Genomic DNA, 20,650 nt, shown 5'->3' with positions numbered 1-20,650 from the left:
ACTTAGTTTCTAATGGAGAAAGACGGTCTTAACCTCGTCAAACAAACAGGCATTTCTTTCCGAACATGATGTGTCCAACATCCAGATCGTTTTCTTCGTGTGTGCAATCGTACTAATACCAATTAAGGTTAATTAAAATGTAATTTGTATAAAAGTAGCAAGAAAAATTAAACAATACCTTGCTTTTACTTTTTAATGTTACCTTCAATAAATGTACACGGAGACCAGATGAGTGAATCTTAAAACTTTATTAAAATTCCATGCTAATTCAAGAGCTTTAATGCTTTTTTTTATGTTGTTGTTTTCAGTTAAATCCATTAATTCACAATTTCATATATTTTCATAGACGTTATTATCCATAAAGGTAACAAGTGCATATACTATGAAAATAGCGTTGTAAATGCAAATAATAGCTTTTACTTGTTTGTTTAAATTGAAGCCATCTGATTTAGGTGGATAAACCAAATAAGTGCCCCAATCCCTACTTTTATTTTATTTTAAATTACATATATTTGACTTGCTGATTTAAAAAAACATTAAAGGATAGTTGTTTTGGTCTCTTTGCACAGTAAGGAGGCCTATTGTTTACTTCGGATAGATAAACTGGATAGTAAAATTGAATGATAATGCATAGTTATCATATAATTACTTGCAAAATATACTGTATATATTTACTGTTGCACAATTATATTAAGGGGGGAGGTATTTCTTGTAAGATAGCTGTTCTGTAGCTAAATTATCATTCCTTTCACCACAATTAATAATTAATTTTTATTTAAAAATATTGGAATTTAAGTACTAAAATAAGACCACGTTATTCTGCTGCAGTCTGTCATCTGCACATAACCTTTGTTTTGTCAAAAGTAGCTTTCAGTTGCCAAAAATGATGTGCGCTCTGATGGGAGAGCATTTCAAACAGTTACTCTGTGATTATAAATAATAAACATATCTGGTTTATAAACAGACCTATTTCATATATACAAGGCCTGACGTTTTAAAATAATTCCAGGTTCCAGTATTTGTGTAATTGTTGTTCAAGAGATATCATGATGAGCGAAAATACATCACACAGGAAACACAAATCCCTTTTATGAATCTGTTAATAGCACCAAAATAGGCCTTACTTTGTAAATCGTTCACTTAGTTTCAAGTTTAACTTCATGGCGGTTTATGTCATTGTTTGATTGATCTATGTTTCTATATCAATCAAGAATGCAAACATTGCAGAAAATCTTAAAATCCCATATACTCACATTTACCTAGAATTAAATTTAAACTCTAAATAAAAAATAATCTATAATCTACTTTACTGTGAGGCTACATAAAAATCAAATCGGTTAATATCCTCTATTTAATTACATGTCTATTGCATTCATTTATATTTAGTGGCTGATTTTGAGATTTAAAAAATATATATTTAAGCCACAAACGTTTAGTACTATTATTCTCATTATGAAACTATTCTAGATTTGTTTTTAGTGTTTCACAGAGTAAACATGATGGAAAATGATGAAGCAAAATACAAAAGAATATGAAATTAGAAGATAAATAGGTGTCTAGAGTTAGGTAAGGTGCAGATAAACTTATTTACAGCACATATGATTTACAAAATGAAGTCACTTCAAATCGTGACTCTTATTCCGAGAGCAGAGGGTTACTGTGAGGCGAGATCCACAGTTCATGGTCGGGCTGAATTCTCGTTGTGTACATGGTCGTTTCATACATTAAATTAGCTTTGCTTTAAACCAGCACACATAATTGGTACAACAGGGAACAAACACTACAGTGCAGCATAATAAATGTAGTGAAACTGTTCAATTAATTGTAGAAACGGATGTAAATGCCCTCAGGGATAAACAAGTAGGAAGTAAAGAAAAAAAAAGAAAGACAGACACAGCTTAAATGACCAAACTGACTGACATTCAGTTCTTAAAGACATGACTGAACTTTCTGTATATTATTGAGTTGCTTCACTTCTCTCATTCAGCTGTTATACAGGGGTTCAAGATATTGTCTGCCAGCGAGATGTCTCCTCTGCACATTTTTACTCCCATCCCACTTTTACAAACATCCAGGCCAGAACACTCAGTTAAAGCAACATCTCAGCTAGAGTTTGAGATATTCGAGTCAAGATATTGAAGTCTGCACACCAGACTCATGTTGTATTCTTTTTGATTGATTTATTCTCTGGGGCTCCGTACTATTTAATTAAACTGTCACCGCGTTTCTTTCGCCAGCGCTGACTTAAGCTGATGTCCAGGATTCGACTCCTCTTTCAGATTTTCCGTGGCGTTGTTCTTCCCGATCGAGTCACCGCATCGGACTGAAGTGAAAGTGCTTGCAGAGCCGCTTGCCAGCAGGGGGCGCTCCTGGTCAGCAGGAGATGAGGAGTGGGTTCGACAGAGACGGGTGGCTGGCCGTCCTCTCCAGAGGGGAGTTGGACAGCAGCTCACAAGCGGCCAATTCATGATAAAGAGCATTGAGCACCTCCAGAATGTGGGCTTTCCCTGCAGAGACATAAAGAAATGCTTTAAATCAAACACACTTAGTCAGTAAACTCATCACTAAACTGTAATCTATAAAGACTGTTCCTCTGTCGCTCTCTGTTCTGTCGGCTTGAATTTGCTGCTTTGCTCACAGGACGACACACGGGTCAGGTGGGGTTTTCTCACCATGCAGGGGGTCGCTGCAGGACTCCAGGGTGCTCAGCAAGATCTTGCCCAGAGATCTTCTCGATACGTTCTGAAAGAGGAGAAGGCGCTTTAATGGCCTGTGGCAGGAGTGTTTAAGAAACGAGGGCAAAATCCCATCCTTAAATATCCCACAAACCCAGGATATACCCATGCCTAGCCTAGTTGCCCTGCCACACTGCGATTTGCCCTGCGTGTGTACAGAAGAGCTCACCAGGTCTCTGAGTTGCTGCAGGAGCTGAAGGACATCCATGAGCTTCTCCTCCACCAGCGACAGACGCACCCTCTCTGTCTCCAACATCTGGAGCTCCATCTGCAGCAACTCAGTCTCTTCGGCCTTCTGCCGGAGCTCTGTCACGAGCGAATCCTTTATCTGGAGAGACGGGGAGGACAGCGCTGCTCAGACTGTGGGAAACCTGGGCAGTACCGGCCGGGCCAGCGCTGCCTCGCTAACCAAAAATAAAAACATCTAACCAGACTGTCACAAGCTTCATATACAGTTGCGAAATATCTTTGGCGTACACATTTTGTTTCCCCTCCAGTGTGCGGGATATGGCTTAGTTTCTGTATTTATCAGGGTGAGAACCAGCCACAAACAAAAGGTCGTTTTCCGCCCTTGTTAGGCAGCTGTGTTTGTTGGCAGAGGCGAGGCCTGGAGAGAGGGGCTGTGTAGGCCGCACAGGGAAGGATACCAGGAAAGTGCTGCCGTAATTGATGAGGAGGAGGGGTGCACAACGGAGGGAGGGCTTACTGTCAAGACCTTCGCTTCGAATACAGCTCCAGAATCACATTCCCAAAGGTTTTATCTCATTTGAGAGATGGTGCAGCTCCAAGAATTAGTCATATAAGCATGGAAACTATATAAAAACTGAATATGCAGTACTGTCCAGTTTAAATATTCCCTATGCAGATCTTCTGGAGCCATAAAGCAGTAAGAGGTTGGGGATTTGGGGGGCAGGCAGAACTTCCAAAAGGATCACTCCCGTTATGTGGGGGTATGTTTATATATATATATATATATATATATATATACAGCTCTGGAAAAAATTAAGAGACCACTCCAAGTTCAAAAATCAATGTTAAGTGGTCTCTTAATTTTTTCCAGAGCTGTATATGCATGTATGTTAATTACATAATGTGAAAATCTTGTGGAATATTTCTCTATCAGTTCAGGTCTTATATGTTATATATATTTTCCCAATCACATCCACCCACCATTCAGATCATGCCAAGAGCGGATGGGAAATGAGAAGTTAATGGTGTTTGGAACAAACTGCTGAACTGTTCCTGGATATCAAAGCAGCTGAACGACCCTCACGAGGAAGGGGTTGGATGGCCTCTTCTCGTTCATATTTTGTTCCCATGTTCCTAACCGTTACCTGGTCCATGTCCATTTCTGCTTTCTTGGCCTGGATCTCCTTTATCTCCAGCTGTTTGGTCAGCTTGGTGACTTTCTCCAATAGCTCCACCACAGCACTCCTGCTCTCCTCGTTCGTGGAGCCACCGAAATGAGAGAGCAGTTTCTTCACCGTTTTATCATCACACCTGAGAGTCGAGGTCACAGAAAAAGAATTTTGTTTCTTTGACTTTGGATTTCTGTCAATTTTGGAATGGTTTACAAAGAAAAAAATCCTTTATATACCATTCCCTCTTGTATATAAAACGAGTAATGATTAAATGGAAAATACTGATTTCCCTGAACTAACTGTCACTGTTCATATATCTTAATCTTAAAAAAATCTATCAAAAAACATAACAGGACACTGACAGTCATTGTCATTTTGAGTCTTTACTGAACTCCAACATTTCAAATCTGACTGAGCATTTTCAAACACGATCCGGTCAGAGGCAGGACGTGTGGTCTTTCACCGATCTGTCCGCCACTGCCCTCGCGCAACATCCTCGTCCTCAGAACAACCCCGAGACGGCGTTCTTGTCGTGGCAGCGTACCTGTCCCCACAGCATGACAGCCGGGTGAGAATCCGCTTGACCTCGTCCACCTGGCTCTGCTGCTCTCCAGTCCACTTCTCCTCCTCCTCGTCGGAGGCCGCTTGGCCTTCAACGGAGCGGAAAAGCTGCTCCTCCACTGGAGAGACAACACGCCGCCAACGTCACCATTGAGCTTGCGTGACTCCCAGAGAGAGCAGCGGAGATGCATCTCTTATGAAAGACTTAAACAATATAACTTACACACCCAGCCAACATATAAAGCCTGGGGCCGTTTCACTCTGTTAATCTAGACAGGCGCTAAGCTTTTTATCTTTTAATATTTTATGGTTTCCCCCCCCACACACATTAGAAGATAAACTCCCCCCCAAGGCTCCCATCGACTCCTGGAGAGAGAAGGAAGTTCCAGCAGCCACAGGCGACCAGTGCATTTTCCCATCAGGAGAAACTGAAACGGCAGGTGATGAGGTAATAAGAGATCTGTGGATGAGTGAGTGAGCCCCAGTCTTACCATTGTCAGGCACCGGCTCTGCATGGCCAGTCGGGGACTGGCGGTCCTGCTGTGTGGTCAGGCAGCACCTCCTGGCACGCTGGCCGGCGCCGCTGTGCTTCTGCTCCACAGGGCTGTTGGAAAGGAGCTGAAGTTTGGAGACTTCTGACCTGCCGTGGAAAAGATACTGTGATAAGCTACAGGTACATACTTTCGCAGCTCTGTAACTTCAGATTCAGGCATCCGTCCACAACACGGAATATATGAACAGCATCGATGGAATCTATTTTTCCCAACAGCATTCCCAGAGAAACAGACATGAAATAGACAGGGCATTGCTGGTAAGCTCATATTTTATGATGTTATTATGCATGTCAATGATAAATAGCAAAGTATATTAAAAAAAAAAAAACTAAAATAAATTTCCTTGCCAACAAATCATGGGACTAATGCGAATATAACGCAGTTGTTGATCTGTGTGGATCACTCTGAATTCTGCCATAATTGGTAACAATTCTTTCTTGAGACTTTTTTGACATGGCTTTTTTAAGGAGAATTAAGCATCGTTAATTTGAGACAGGCTTCACAGAAGGCTTGAGCTTTATCCAGTGACGTACTACTTGTTGGTACAACGCCTGTCAGTTTTCTGAAAATCACTTCCATTTGCCGTGCCAAGTATAACAGAAATGATGGCAAGACAATGAGAGCCAGACCCACTGTTGGTAAATCCATTTGTAGTAAAAATTTCCATTTAACTCACTTCATTTGTCAGTTATACAGCTTTTATGGCCCCAAAAAACCTCAGATTCCACTTACTAAAACTGTAACCAGGAATTGTGAATCGAAAAATGAATTAACCAAAACACTGAAGCCTCTGGGGCCCTCTGCAATCTCTTAACTCCCATGATGCCCCATTGCATCTCTTAGTCACAGAATCCATGACATTGTTGCTTCTGAGGCTTGATGTGCGAAATTGTTGCGAGTTATATCAAATAAATCTATTATTTCTAGCTGTAGTAACATACACTACTACTACTACTGCAAACCTACATAGTATCAGATTGTAACCTACATACACTACTACTACTTCTTAGACTAACCCACTATCACTAATACTAACCTGCGTACTACCATACAAATATTACCTGTTCAATAATACATTATGCAATAAAGCCATGCCCAGTCCACAGCTCACCCAAGCTTAGTTTACCAAGTAGAAACACAACCCTAACCGTATTAAACGTCAGAGTTGACTGGAGAAATGAAAGAGAGCTGTCACCCTAGTGCAATCCATACAAAATGAAATAATAAAAGTACAATATGCTGATCACGTACTTTGCATAGTTCTCCGTTTTCCAGCGTATTGGATCTTTATGTTTTGTGTCAAAGGTAATTGCACACAGGTTTTGTGAGTCACTGATGAAGTGTTTCCAGATGCCAGTGACTTACCGGGGGGGGGGGGGAGCCACACAATATTGTATGGGATGAGTCCTACAAATCATCACAGCAACTACAACGTTCTTTGCTAAACATCTGTCACAGAGTGCAGTTCAGCTGAAATAAATCTCCTGCTTTCTTTAGATCTTTAACTCAGAGGACAATGCTGTAAAAACAGAAATCTGAATATTTCTTTGTACTCTGTACCATAAAGGGTATATTTTGCCCTGGACAACGGCATCTGCTAATAAATAAATAATAATAATAACGGGTTAATGTGTTTGTTTAATCTAGTCAAAGAAAAAGAAATGCATTGTATTTTCTGTTTGTATAATATATGATATACAATGTTTTTTCAACATTTGATTTAAACTGCTGGAGAAAAATCTTCTAAATGGATTGCATTAAGCATCCTGTCCTAAATAATTCATATTGAATTTGAAGTTGTTAATTGGAGCTCACTGTAGCCCACAGATCCCAGATGAGACGTGTGTAAAGTTTCGGAGGGCCATCGCAGCCCCGCAGCCCCGCAGCCCCGCAGCCGTCTGGGAAGATGTCAGCGGCACACAAACACACTGTGGCAGGTTTCCATGGAGACTCCCAGGCACCTCACATCCATCTTCAGCTTTTGTGTGTCTGGAAAACGAACTGCTCCGGGTGCAGGAAAATAAGGTCACCGGGTTTTTCATCTGCTGGGTTTCAAAGTGCTGCCCGTGACTAACTGAACTTTAATTGATGCCCTCCACATTGATGGTGCAGCGCCCACAAAGTACAGGGGGAATGTTTATGTTCGTAAGAAGGACAAACGAGTTTTTCTGGGCAGGACAAATGAGAAATCACTGACAGCTTTTAGTCCTTTTTTAACACAACCTGTCAATAGAAACACTAACTACTCTATGGAGCCTGAAAACGCAGCGCAGCGCTCTCACGGTGGTAGCTGTGTATCGCCCATTCTTAGAAAAATATTTGCTTTCTCTCACTTCAAGCCCCATTGACATAAATCAGAGCTGTCTTTGTAAGTAAGGTGAATACTTGGCTGAGTTGTATATAAGGTTATGTATCAAAATCAGGAGATGTCTCCCTGTATTTTGCACAAACCCGTGTACAAACAGATACACTAATTCAAAGTCAATGAAGTTTCTGCAGAGGGATTATTTTTTGTAAGATTCTGTACCGTTCTGCAAATACATACTTACAATACAGTTCTGTTAATGTAACACAGCTCTGTAAAGTCTGGACCCAGAAAGCACAAAAAGATGTGAATCTATGAAATTCAACTGATTCACTTAAAAGCGTAGCAAAAGTAAATAATGGACTCTCTTTCTAACCCTGACTCTTAACTCTTAAAATCAGTTAATGTCCAGAACCATATACTTCATAATAAAACTAACCGTAAACAGAGAGTCAATCCCATCTGGGGAAAGTTAAGTGTCTCTATTATTTTTAATTTGATGTTCTTTGATTTCTGTCTCACAAGCCACCAGTCTAAGATGGGGTCCTTTTTTTTTTAGTCTGCCTAATATCATCCAGTTTTTCACTTTGATTGCAGGAAATCCTTCAAAATAATGTATTATTACTAGTGAATATTTGTATCCATACAAAGATGGTGGATTAACCTTGACAGAGGGATGAAAACAGTAATACAAAATGAGATTAATCACGATAATGAACAGATGGATTTTATCATGCCAGGCACCGAGAATAAAGGGAATGACAAAAAACTTTGGGTTTTCAGATGTAGTCTGGAAAGAGATTTTTACAGTTTTATTGTAGCGTAGAGCACTGTCTGAATTCACAATGAAGAAAGCATATCTAGATAATCAATATGACTCAGCGCATCTGAAGTCTTGGAAGATTTTAACCAGTTGCATGTGTGACTACAGTCTGTTTTCCAAACACCTGTATTATCAGTTATCTTTTTAATCGAGGATACTACTTAAAGGGCGTTGGGGCATTGTCATTACCATGTGTAACAAAGCTGCCTATCCACAATATTCCCACGTACCATGACGCATTATGGAATGAACGTCCGGCAAAGTGTACACAACCGGCGGCTGACGTTGTTTTAACATTACTCAATGTTGGGAGCACACTAAAACAACATTAAAACAAGGTAACATTACTCTCCCTCACCCCTCTACCATTGAAGGATGTGAAGATGATGTGAAAAAGTAAAAAAGGGTCTGTTATTTTTCAATGTATTCTGGCGACATGTTCTCAGTGATCATAAATATATAGCCCAACACGTAACAGGATATCTGTGATAAAGTTACCGCTAAATTACGTCTAAGTTACGGACCAAAACCTCTTTTGACTCATGTGCTACATCGCAGCTTTTGGGTAGCACCCTCTCTCGGATAACCAGGGATGCATTCGTTAACCTGTCATTTGTTATGCCCAGCATCTGTGGGTATATACACTAAACGATGTACCACTTTATTCTTCACTGAACAAGAATAGCTGTCAGTTGTTTAAAAAAGACTGCGTATATTGCTCTGAGTTTCACTGGTAACAGTCTGGTCAAAGGACCACACACACAGCAGAGCACCAATCCAAAAACTTTCAATCAAAGCCTTATCTGTAACATATACAGCACTCGTGGGTCAATTAGGCAGGTTCTTAAACATAAATACATACCAACATAGACAGTGAAGGTGAGCGCAATCGCACAAAGCAGACTGATGATCTACACCAGTGTTTCCCAAACCTAAGTCACACCTGCTTCACACACACCTACCCACCCCTTTATAAACATCCTGAGCTTGTCCTGATATACCGAGTTGTCTGGTAGGAACTAATTATTTATTTCATATTTGATATGCTTCTCCTGTTTGTCATTTCCAAACTTCTGTGGCATAACTAATATTTACAAAATAGACATGGGCAAGTTTTAATTAGGGGCAAATAACCTATTGATGTAAAACAGTCTTTCCTTTGGATACGGCAATGCAATATTTAGCTGTACTAACTGAAGATTTGAATTTCTGAGAACAAAATCATAATAATAATTTAAAAAAGAAACATCCAAAATTTGAAAAGTGATGTGTAGATTAGCGATACAGATGGAGGTAGTAATGTAACACTGAGCATGATTTTAGATCTAGCTTGACCCAGTGTTTGGGATAGTATAGTCTTGTGTAGGTCTTGTGTTTACGTGGCCTATAGAACTGGTATGAATAAAGCAGCCATCTTAGAAAGCAATTAAAACACATTTTTGTAAGCTAAGTTAAGAGTAATGCCCTAAAAGCATCAAAATCATGTAACTGGCATGATCAATTCTGTCGGCCGTTCTACACACTTAACTTTTTATCCCCACCTGATTTAATCTGCTTTCTCTCTCGGAGACGTGAGCCGAGTATGAAAGCAGAAACAGATGTGAGATGCAGATGGAAGAAACGCATGAATGTGGACTGAAGGCTCTCATTCTCAGTCATATAGGCTCCCTCATGAATAAACACAGTATGCGTGTTCAAAAATAATGTTTCTATTAAAATCTATTATTAAATATAATACGTTTATTATGTTTGTGTAAGATTATATGTTGGCATGGTTCTACCTTTTTATGATTTAATGATTGCACCTTTTACAGACATTAATAACTAATACATGAGGTATAGATAAACTCAAATATTTAGTACATCAGGTACTAATTGCTTCATTCTTTTCATCTTCAATTAGTGGCAATATGTCCAACTTTTAGGATTCTAGTTTCAATAGAAGGAAATAGACTATTTTATGTGGCAGGGAGGCAATTCGAATCAGCAATATAAACTAATCCATTCAACATAAATCTCAAGTCTTCAGAGGAAATAAAATGTAGAAAAGGAACATAAAAATGCTCTATGAACATGTATTTAATTAACGTATTACTCTAACCTGGCAATACCCTTTGGGTCAGTTGTATGTACCCTATCTAATGTACGCGGCATTAAATCATTAGAGTTCTCCTCGAGTCTATAAAGAGTACAAAGCAAGTTTGAAATATTTATAACAGGCCCCAATATCAAGGCCATATTTATAAAGGGAGGACTGCTGCTTTTAAGCACTTGTGATCCCAGCTGTTTGTGGTTAGCGTTGATGACACAGGGCCATTTCCTTTGTTTATGCCGAGGGGCTTGCAGGAGAACAGCGCGCTATGCACAGCAGAAGGCCTCCCGCCGAATCCTGGAACACAACCGCATTTTAGCCCCGGGGCAGAACTAAATCCGTACAGTACCGATGGGGCTTTAAGGAAGAGCCCTCGAAACAAAAGAGAACCTGAGAGCCGTGCAAATTAAAACAAAAGCAGATCAACGGAGGCAGTTTTGCAGGCCCTAAACAGCTTATCATTTCTGAAGACAGACGGGATGTCGTTTTGTTTAGAGTTAAAATAAACTTGCACAGATGACTATAAACAAAAGCCCAAAATCTAGGATCTTGAAACTAAATGTAGGTTAAGGAGATCTCCTCTCCTAAAACAAAATGTTCTGATCTCTTTATGTCTGTCTGTCTTTTGTAAATCTATTTAGCATAAACCAGTCTGTGAACAAAGTCCACCTGCTCAACAGCAGCGGAAATGAATCCTCAACCATGTTGTGCTTTATTCAAGCACGAATCTGAACAAGCCAGAAACTGGGTTATTATAGCAATGTAATGTGTAATATTGTGTAGATTATGTGTTAGAGGAGAGGAACTATCTGTATTACTGTATTTCCAAATTGCTTCTCCAAATTATTTAGATAGGAGTGAAATCCATACAATCATTTTTGATTAAAAGTTCATAGCACTCTGATGGATAAAGGTTGATTCACATTACGCAGCACCATGAATTTTTACCTGAGAAATCAGTGGTAGATTAAATCAGTGACACTAGAAGTCCACACGGGGAGCTCACTATAATCCTGTCAGAAAAGTATTAATTTTAAACGTTTTATAGTATTATAATGTCACAATCAATGGTAGGTGAGCTCCAACCACACATAGTGCTGGGTCAGCTGAGCAGAAAGATCTAGCCCTTATAGCACCATGGAGCTTCACCTGAAAAATAGACATGCATGTTGTAAATCCTGGCCTCGCAGTATAGTTTTTACTTGTGCCTTACGCAACCCGGCCCAAAATAAACACAGACAGTTATTAATCAGCTTCTCTTTATGGCTGTGTTGGTAGAAGGTCTAGCTCATAAATATTTTCTAAGAAAGAATGCGGCTTGCGTTGCATGCAGACATTTGAGAATCACAAACATCCAGTATTGGTGTAAAAAAGGACATTTTACTGTAAACGGTTGCCTTCAGCCATATTAGGAAAACTAAAATCTTATTAGGCAGGGGAAGAGAGGATTTTAAAGAGTTTTTAAAAGGCACTCAAAAATGCATGCAGTTATATAAGAGTGCTGATGTCTGCACAGACAAAATTTCTTCAAGCTGGAGGAAGGGCTGGGGAGAAGGCAATCTTCCAACATTACAGAAAAAGTCTGGCAGAGCATTTTGAAATGCATACAGGAACAACAGTGAAACATGGCAAACGTATCCATCATTTAATTGAAATAAATTACAGAACAAACACCCAGGCCCAGGTTAAATCTAAACTTTGGCCCCACCCAGCAATTACAAATTACAAACCTGATATTTGAAGGCGGCTAATTGTGTGACAGAGTCATCGAGTGCGTGCAGTTTTCAAATGGTGGGAGGATCGAAGTCATAAATTAATGCCGGCCCTACTGAGACAAAATATACGATATCTCTGTTTGAGCAGAACCCTATATCTGCTATTGCAGCACGATCCCACCCAATTCTATCTTTCCTGTCTTTCCATTCTTTCCTCAAGAGGTCTGTAGTCTTAGAAAGCTGTAATCGTTTTGTGCTTACAGGGCGGAAGAAAGAAGGAGAGAGGAAAGGTCTTGTCCTGTGGAGTAGGCCTTTAAAAACATCTTTTGCTGGGTAACGGAACCATTGAACAAACAGCTTAGTGTTTGCTCCTTCTACCAGATGGTAGATCTTTTTCTTCTTTTTTTTTATACCTCTCCCAACGGCCTCCATTGTTTCGAAGCCTAACTTGTATTATTTTTTTTCATTGGTCCTACTGACTGTTTGATTTAAAGCCTCACTTTTCCCTGGGTCAAGAAAGGCTCTCGAGAAGAAAGGATGAAAGAAGGTGACACTCCGCTGGCCTCTCCTTTCTTCACAGTAATGAACCAAACTGTTCATTCGTTTTCCCACCACCTCCCCCTCTATGACACCCAAAACGAAAAAGCCCTGACTTGCCTTAGCTCCACTTCCTCTCATCGTTCTGCCCTTTATCTGTCCCAACTTAGAAATTATTTGATAATGACCAGAGATCTGGAAGAGGGAGACAACTTACCAAATATGCTCCACGAATAATCAATCTTTGAAGAGATTGATACACACATGTGACAATGTGTAAAGGGCCAGTAAAGACCAATAACTTCTACACCCTATTGTGAAATGAAAGTCAAATTCAGAGTTGTGTAGCAATGAATATTATCAAGAAATGTTTACTGTACAAAGCTGTCAATGTGCTTTATTTGTAATTATGGCTTTTGATTAAAGTATGGCACACTTTGGATTCCCCCTGGAATTTATTGAGAACGGTCTTGGGATGATTCGATATTAAAGGGGCGTTAGAATCGTCAGGAAACTCGCTGATGCTCCACAAGCTTCAGATAACATCCAGCTGTGATGACTCCAGCTGTGGTGCAGGCTGATCACACCAGCCCCTTAACTGCTTTTGACACTGATGATTTGTCTTCATTGTCTGCTGCACATAACGGATGTGCTTGAAACGGAGTAATAAGGCTATCATTACAATTCTCACAATGCCTCGGTACTGTTTGATCAAGGAAAAATTACCAAAAGCTTTCCCCTTTCTTCCTTGACAAAGTGCACCTGGGATAGCGTCACGGATGCCTTCATTTAGCTTAGTGCAAATGTAAATAACCAGAACAATATTCATCCTTTTGCATTCAGTTTAAACAGGGCGTGATTAATGCAATATTCCTGTGTAAAGCTGTGAGGCACATTTTGGGGAAATGAAGGAGGATTTCCCTACGAGGTGTCCACTCCAATCTACAGACTCTGCACCGGCTGCTGGTATCACTGGATCAATGCAAACGTTACAATGCTCTGCTAACCGTCCCTGAAAAGGTCGACTACCCTTTTCACTGGAGGTATTATCTCTCAAATGAGGAGCATCGAAACACCTGAGTTTCCGGGTTAAATAACTCTAGCGCTGATAATTCTAAGTATCTTATTCTTCATGGATGTCTTTTTACCTGCAATGACTACTGGGAAAAAGTCCACAAATGTGCCTCCTCTTTAAAGCTATTTCAAGCCACTGCGCAATCAATAATTAAACTCTGGTTGGTAGCACATCACAAAGCGGTTGGTTATTTTGGGGTAAATAATACTCACCTCCACCCCTCCCCCCCAAAAAAGTATTTGGTTTCTATACAAAGAAAGTAAAGTATACTGACAAAGAAGAAGCAGAGTAATGTTCGCTTATTACACCCTTAGCAAGTGGAAGTGTACGATTATTGATGTGGGAAAATGGGAGCACTTTTTCATCCTTCTTTAAATTACCGTGAAGCACAACTGAACACAGCCAACAGATCAAACGAGAGCTTCCCGATTCTGAACAATAATCATTAGAGAGAGGAAAACCAATTCAGGCTGAAGCAAGCGCTGCTCTATACACAACCAACCTTAACACTGCCACTTTGTTCTCATTTCCCTGGGATTCGTCCCAGACTAAACATCCACAGTGCTGTATGCCACCTCCATGTCATTAAAGAAGCAAGAGACTCATTTGCAACTCCAGAGATAAATATAGATGGTCTTGTTAGAGATTGAATGTATACATCAAGGGCTGGTTTCACCGACACAGATTAGCACTAGGCTTGGACGACCCAATGTTATTTTCAATTGAGTAGTGCAAGACCAGTGCTAATCAAGGTCTGTGAAACTAGCTTCTAATGTCATTCCTTTCAATATTTTGGCTGCATGAAATAAATGATTAGGGTAATGAAGGTGAGCTATATAGATTCATACGTTGGCAGTTTCCATATCAATTCAAGATAAAATATAGTTAAATATCTGTGCTGAGTTTGTTGTAGTTGCTCTTTTTATGTAAGGTTCAGTTCAGACGAATCTCCTTTGACTCTGGGGATTCAGCCATTATGTGCTTCAAATTCTTGGGCTTGCGAAGTATGACCTCATGTTTGAAGAAGATACTTTTCTGGCACCGACAGCAGCATCAAAAGGTTACTCTGATTTGTCTCCAAAACAGCTGTGGGCCCAGTGGACTCTCGCCATCCTTCCAGGGCGTTCTGCCCCATCCCTCTCTATTCTCAGAGATAACTCTCGCTCTTCGGGGCTCCAGCACGGCCTTGAAATTATTAGAGCCGATTATTTGGTTACACACAATGTGCATTAGCATTTTCCTAAGCCTTAACAGATGGCCTTTTTGGAAGGTCTGCTCAAGCAGCCATAACTTTACAGTAACACACTGCGAGCTGGCAGGGTATTTCCAAATTAGGAAGGTGAGAGGAATCTGTCTGAGACTTTTAAGGGACTTTTAAGCTCCCCCTCCCCTTCTCATTAAAATGGCTGCAAATCTTTCAGATTCCACTCTGGTCTTGCTTATCGCGACAGGAGCCTTCATTTAGTTGCTGTTAACGAACAATTGTGAAATTCTGGAGGACCCGGATAAAGAGATCTTTTTCATCTTTTGCCCAGAGCTAAAAGGCAAGTGAACAATAGCCGGTGTGTTAACTGAACTTCACAGTTGCTCTGGTAATTATCACCTGAACAAAACAAACAACCTGAACAAAATCTGTTTAAAAGGAGCTTGAAGCACCAACCCCCTTTTAACTTTCCATTGTAGCACTCTTGAGATTCTAACTTTCTTCAGAAAGAAAAGGAACCCTGTCATTACATAATACAATTTAATTGAAAGCATGTTGCAATACAGCATCAGTAATATTAAAAGCAAAAGGAAATGCCAGCTGAGCTGTGTTTATGCTGTCCGATTAATTGCTGGGCAGGATATCCACCACAAGAGCCAAGGACACGTTTATGTAGGGAAGACCTTTAAGCCCCTGAATTTCAATATACTCTCACATGTAGAAATGAAACAGCATTATACTGTGCAGCTGTGCAAGCTTAGTGCTGTCAGGCAAACACAGCACCGAATCCGCGATTTAAAAGCAGCGGCTCAAATCCACAGCACACAGCAGGATATACAAACTCTAGACGGCTAGACAATTTATAAGACGGTGGAACTCATTATAAGGAAACTATAAATCAACAGGACGGCAGGAAGATGTTACCAAGACACTAGCCAGGTCTATGAGGTAGTGGGAACACAGCATTTCATTGGTATGAGGACAACATTAATGCACTTGGTGCTTGAAATATTTGATGCTTAAACTTTGGCACCCAGCAATTAAACAACATCAGGGTGTGCACTGTATTTCTCCTGCCTTTTCTTGTAAGATATTCATCACTTCAAATCCACTTTGTGTAGCCACCGCAATCTGAAACAATATCAACGCATACCCACGGTGAAATCTTAATTAACAGGCATCCGGGTCTGCGGTGGGCGAGCTGAGAGAGGGGTGTTGCTAGGATACTCAGGGGAGTGTGTGTCTATTATTCGGGGACTGGCGAAAGTGCAAGAGGACTGTTCGGAGATTGATGGGAACTTTCAATCTGTTTCGGTCAGGGTTTCTCTGCGCTGAATGGGGAGCTCTCACAATGTGCCACAGCCATTGTCGTGAGAATGAATGACTTTGCTCTCAGCACATCAATGGAGGGGGGCTAGGATATTCGTGCTGGCTGAGTTTCAAAATTACAATCTGGAATCTAAGAGGTTGGAGCTTTAGGGTTATAAGAGCAAGACCGTATGTATAGGAATATATTAAATGCAGCTTAAAACTGGTTTTACTTATGAATTGAAGGATACTAGTGGGTTTCCTGCTTGACCCATTGGCTGTTAGATACAAACACACAATTGCAAGCCTTCTATAGATGTAAAGTTCACAACCCCAGAACCCCCACCTCCTACCTCCCACCTCTAAACCCAGGAAAAAAAGAAATAAAATCGCAATCAGCGGACTGTGACTTTCGTTTTACCATAAAACCACACTATCTGATCCGAAAGACAGACAGGGAAGCTTAGTTTAATCTCTGCTGCATTCACTCCCTCGGCCCACATGTGACCGTGTGCTCACCGATGCGAGACACGCAGTGCTGTACAACTTCAGATGTACAGGCCAGTTCTCGAGCAGAGGAATGTTGTTTTTATGTAATAATGGAAAAAAAAATCTAAACTCGTCTTAATAAAATACAGGAGGAACTGTGTGTACCTGTGTATAAAGCACAATTTACAATTCAATAATTTAAAAAACAGTTACAAACTCCAACTTTTCGGTCAAGCTTTAACAAATTTTTTCACACAGAAAGTGTTTTTTTATATTTTCTGCAAGATAGTTTTACATTTCCTTGACAATAACTAAAACAAATATGTAATTTGTAGAGAGAAACTGATTTTAGGTACTAAAGAGTCTCTAGAAATCTCTGTTCAAGAACCTTGGCATTTCTTCATCCAATACTGATGTTTCAGATTATGTGGATAAACAAGTCTCAGGTACTTACTGTCATTCAAAAACACCAGTGATTAAAATATGCTCCTTGGGAGACAGGCTTCTTTGTCAGGCAGAATATACATAATAGCCTGCACTTTTCTTCCTTGTTTGAACCTGTAATATCTATATAAACAATTGTGTCTCCATCACTTAAAAAAAATGTCACTGAGAAAGATAGTAATTTTCTCTTCTCTTATTGCTAACCTCAGATTTTAAACGCATTGACATATTTCATTGGCGGTGGTTACATTTCTAACGCAGAGGATGGGAAATCTGGGGAGCATAATTCTGTTTTATGAGTGGGTGTTTCTTTTTGTCCATGAACTTTCTGTGTTAATGCCCATAACATGCGTTATGATTAAAATATTTTACCTCTCTCAGCACATCAACTCCCTGTGTGGTACTAAGCTTCAAGCTGTAACGTATCTGGCAGCGTTTAACAAGGAGTAACAAAAAGCCAGGCATTCCCTGGGGACTGGGGTCAATTTCTGAATGGGGTCCTCGCTCAGTGTGCAGCCACTATACGCTGAGCCCACATCACAAAAAAAGTATGACCACATGCCCATGTTTTCATAAAGCCATGACGTATTTCAGTCATAACACAGGCCATACCTTTATAACCTGAGATAAATGTGTTCTAAAACACAATTATTTTTGACTGATTGGAGGAGGATAATATAATTAAAAACAAACACACACACAAACAAAAAAAGCTACTGCTTCAAATCTTGTGAACAGGAAATTAAAGAAAAATCACTGAGTAGGTGATTAGGTACAAATGACTGAATCCATTTCTCCAAGACCTAGTCGTCTTGTCCTGTTAAAGAACTGAACCGGCCTTTGCAGTTTCTGCTGTCAGACTTCCATTCAGGGGTTTTCAGGAGCACTATAAACACAAATGGTGATAAAAAACACGGCAATGTGCTGTAATTGCAGTTGTATTTCTCTTCAGCCCTATAAATAACTCCCATAGACATTAATGAAGGGTAAACACTGGCCTCCAATACTAAACACTCTTCAATGCGCTAGCAAAGTTAATTTAAATTGGCTCCCTACATTACAAATTAAAAGCTCCTAACAGTAATGGCATCCAATTTTAGACCCAAACTGGCACCCAAGCCACCACCCACATCGTCTGTGAAATAAACCTCAAAAAAACATTTTTCCAAACTGGAAAAGAAAACCACTTCAAGCAACAAAAATAGCATGTACACTTACATCCTTTCCCCAGCCCACAGCTGACAAACAGAGATGAGAGCTCAATCCCACTGAGCCACATTTTCATCATTTTCAAAAGCATGTTTTCATTCAACGTAATGCATTTCAACGCAAGTGACTAAACGCGTCTCTATGAAATGCATTCTCACCAACATCCTTCCAAGGTATTTTTCAAACACCGAGATGCATTAAAGCAGAAAAGCCAGCGACTTCATCAACGTGATTAGAAAACCAGCACATGCAGCTCCCTGCCCACATGGTTGCCCGTGTATAAACAAATGCTGCTTACACAGAGTTTTCTAATTACCTGTAATAGATGAGCTCCGACTCCAGCTGCTGGATGTGTCTCTGGAGGAGGGGCACGTGGTTGGCCTTGGCTTCCAGCTCCTTGACTTTGCCCAAGCTGCTGAGCACCGCTTGCCGAGCGTCCTCCACCTTCTTCCTCATCTCCCCCTGCTCTCGCTTTAGGCTTCTGTTGCAGTCCTCCAAGGTGGCCAGAGCATCCTGGGACCTCCTCAGCTCCTTCTCCAGCTCCTGATTGAACCTCATGGCCTCCTCTATCTGTCCGTCCCTGGAGCTGCGGATCAGTTCCACCTCTCGAAGGAAACTCTGCAGGTTCTTCATGCTGCTCTGCAGGCTGTCTTTTTTGGCTGTTAGCCTCCTGTTAGCTATGAAGCAGCCCTCCTCTGCTATGTGTTTCGAATGACTCTTCCACAACCCTACCTGTGACAATTACACAAGCAAAACCACATTTGCATGAACTGTAAGCCTCTGTGTTATGGTAGACCAATCCCACAATGCTGTGATTGTAACACGACTTTGAGATAAATCAATGTTTGCCCAAACTGGACAAGTTAATTGGCTGGAGCACAGTGTTCTGTCCATGGCTTTAAGATCAGAACAGGTCAACAGCAGAAGTTCAAGTTCAGTTAAACATACCGTGCATGTGTGTGTAATAGAGTACATGCCATATACCTAGGAAGACATATTTAATGCACCACCCCCTCACATTTAAATGACTTCAAGATGTTTTATTGTTTCAGACCTGGAAAAACTCTTTCTGTCATGATGGCCCCACGTTTTTCTACTTGTAAAACATCTGGCAAACTTTGCATCTAGTTGACTACTCATATAAATAATGCAATGCATAAACAAATGCATAATGAATAATAAGGTATTTATTTTGTATATTCAGGTGACATCCCCACCTGCAGTGCCAACGACCGGGCATCACTGCTCTGAAGCGCCGCTCGCATGTCCTCCACCAGCTCCCTCAGGCTGCCGTTCTCCTCCTCCAGCTTCACGATCCTGTCCTCAGCCTCTTCCAGGGCCACGATCTCCTCGTAGCACTCCCGTGTGCAGGAGCCCAGCTGCCTGCAGTCCGACGCATGCCGCTCCGGCGCCGGGGAAGAGCCCCTGCTGCCTCGCCCTTTACCGCCGACGGACAGCGACTTCTCCCGGCGCCTCAGAGGGCTCCGGAGGCGGATCTGGGTCTCGATGTGCTCGCTGTCCTTGCCCACCAGCAGCCGCCCGTTGTCGTAGCGGCCCCCGGCTTTGGTGCTGAAGTAGCCGCACAGCTTGGCGTGGAACTGCCTGAAGCTCAGCTCCCGGGGGACGCCGTCCAGGATCCCGGCGCACTCCTCCAGGTCGGCGTCGCTCTCCAGCCCCAGCACATCGCAGAGGATTTTGAAGTCTTCGGCGGGGACCTTGCCCTCTCCCTGGCAGTCCAGGTGGTGGAAGATCTCCTGCAGGTACTGGTCCAGACCGGTGGCCAGGACTATGATCTCGTTTTCCACGCCGCGGTCCAGTCCGTAGTGGTAGGACAAGGCGCTCACGATCCACTGGGTCCTGCGGGCTGGCCGGCTGTAGGGATCACACGCATCGGGCTGATCCATCGTTGTTGATCCGACTCATTCAACTTCTAATCTACGCAACGCATGCAGCCGCCTGGAGGAGTGAGACCCCGGTCCTGCCCATGTCCTCCCCCACACCGTGCAATGGGACTCCTCCGTCGGATGGTCCTGCTCCTGCGCCCGGCGGCCCGCTCTGGTGGACTGGACTCCCTCTGCCCCGCCGGAGAGAAAGTTAAGGGCAGATCAAAATAAACCTCCACATGTGTTTGCTGACGTCACCCGAGAGGCCGGCTTTTACCCCCCTCTCCATCAGCCTCCCTTCCCGGTGCAGCCGCACAGGAGAGTACACGGGTGATACAGAGCATTTATCACAATC

General features: G+C 41.6%; 1 protein-coding gene across 1 annotated transcript; it reads right to left on the bottom strand.

Annotated features, from left to right (window-relative positions):
- Positions 1–229: 229 nt before the first annotated feature.
- Positions 230–20,499, bottom strand: efcc1 (EF-hand and coiled-coil domain containing 1). Its single transcript, XM_066697795.1, has 8 exons — positions 19,630–20,499; positions 18,729–19,144; positions 5,149–5,297; positions 4,641–4,776; positions 4,070–4,235; positions 2,905–3,063; positions 2,673–2,742; positions 230–2,507 (listed from the first exon to the last, which is right to left on the bottom strand). Exons 1-8 carry the CDS (start codon positions 20,314–20,316, stop codon positions 2,374–2,376), a joined length of 1,917 nt encoding a protein of 638 aa, XP_066553892.1. The 5' UTR covers positions 20,317–20,499; the 3' UTR covers positions 230–2,373.
- Positions 20,500–20,650: the final 151 nt, after the last annotated feature.

This window comes from Amia ocellicauda, chromosome 3, assembly GCF_036373705.1.
Source record: "Amia ocellicauda isolate fAmiCal2 chromosome 3, fAmiCal2.hap1, whole genome shotgun sequence".
Lineage (NCBI taxonomy): Eukaryota > Metazoa > Chordata > Actinopteri > Amiiformes > Amiidae > Amia > Amia ocellicauda.
The sequence above is the reverse complement of the archived record's forward strand: the minus strand, read 5'-3'. Positions and strand labels throughout refer to the sequence as shown.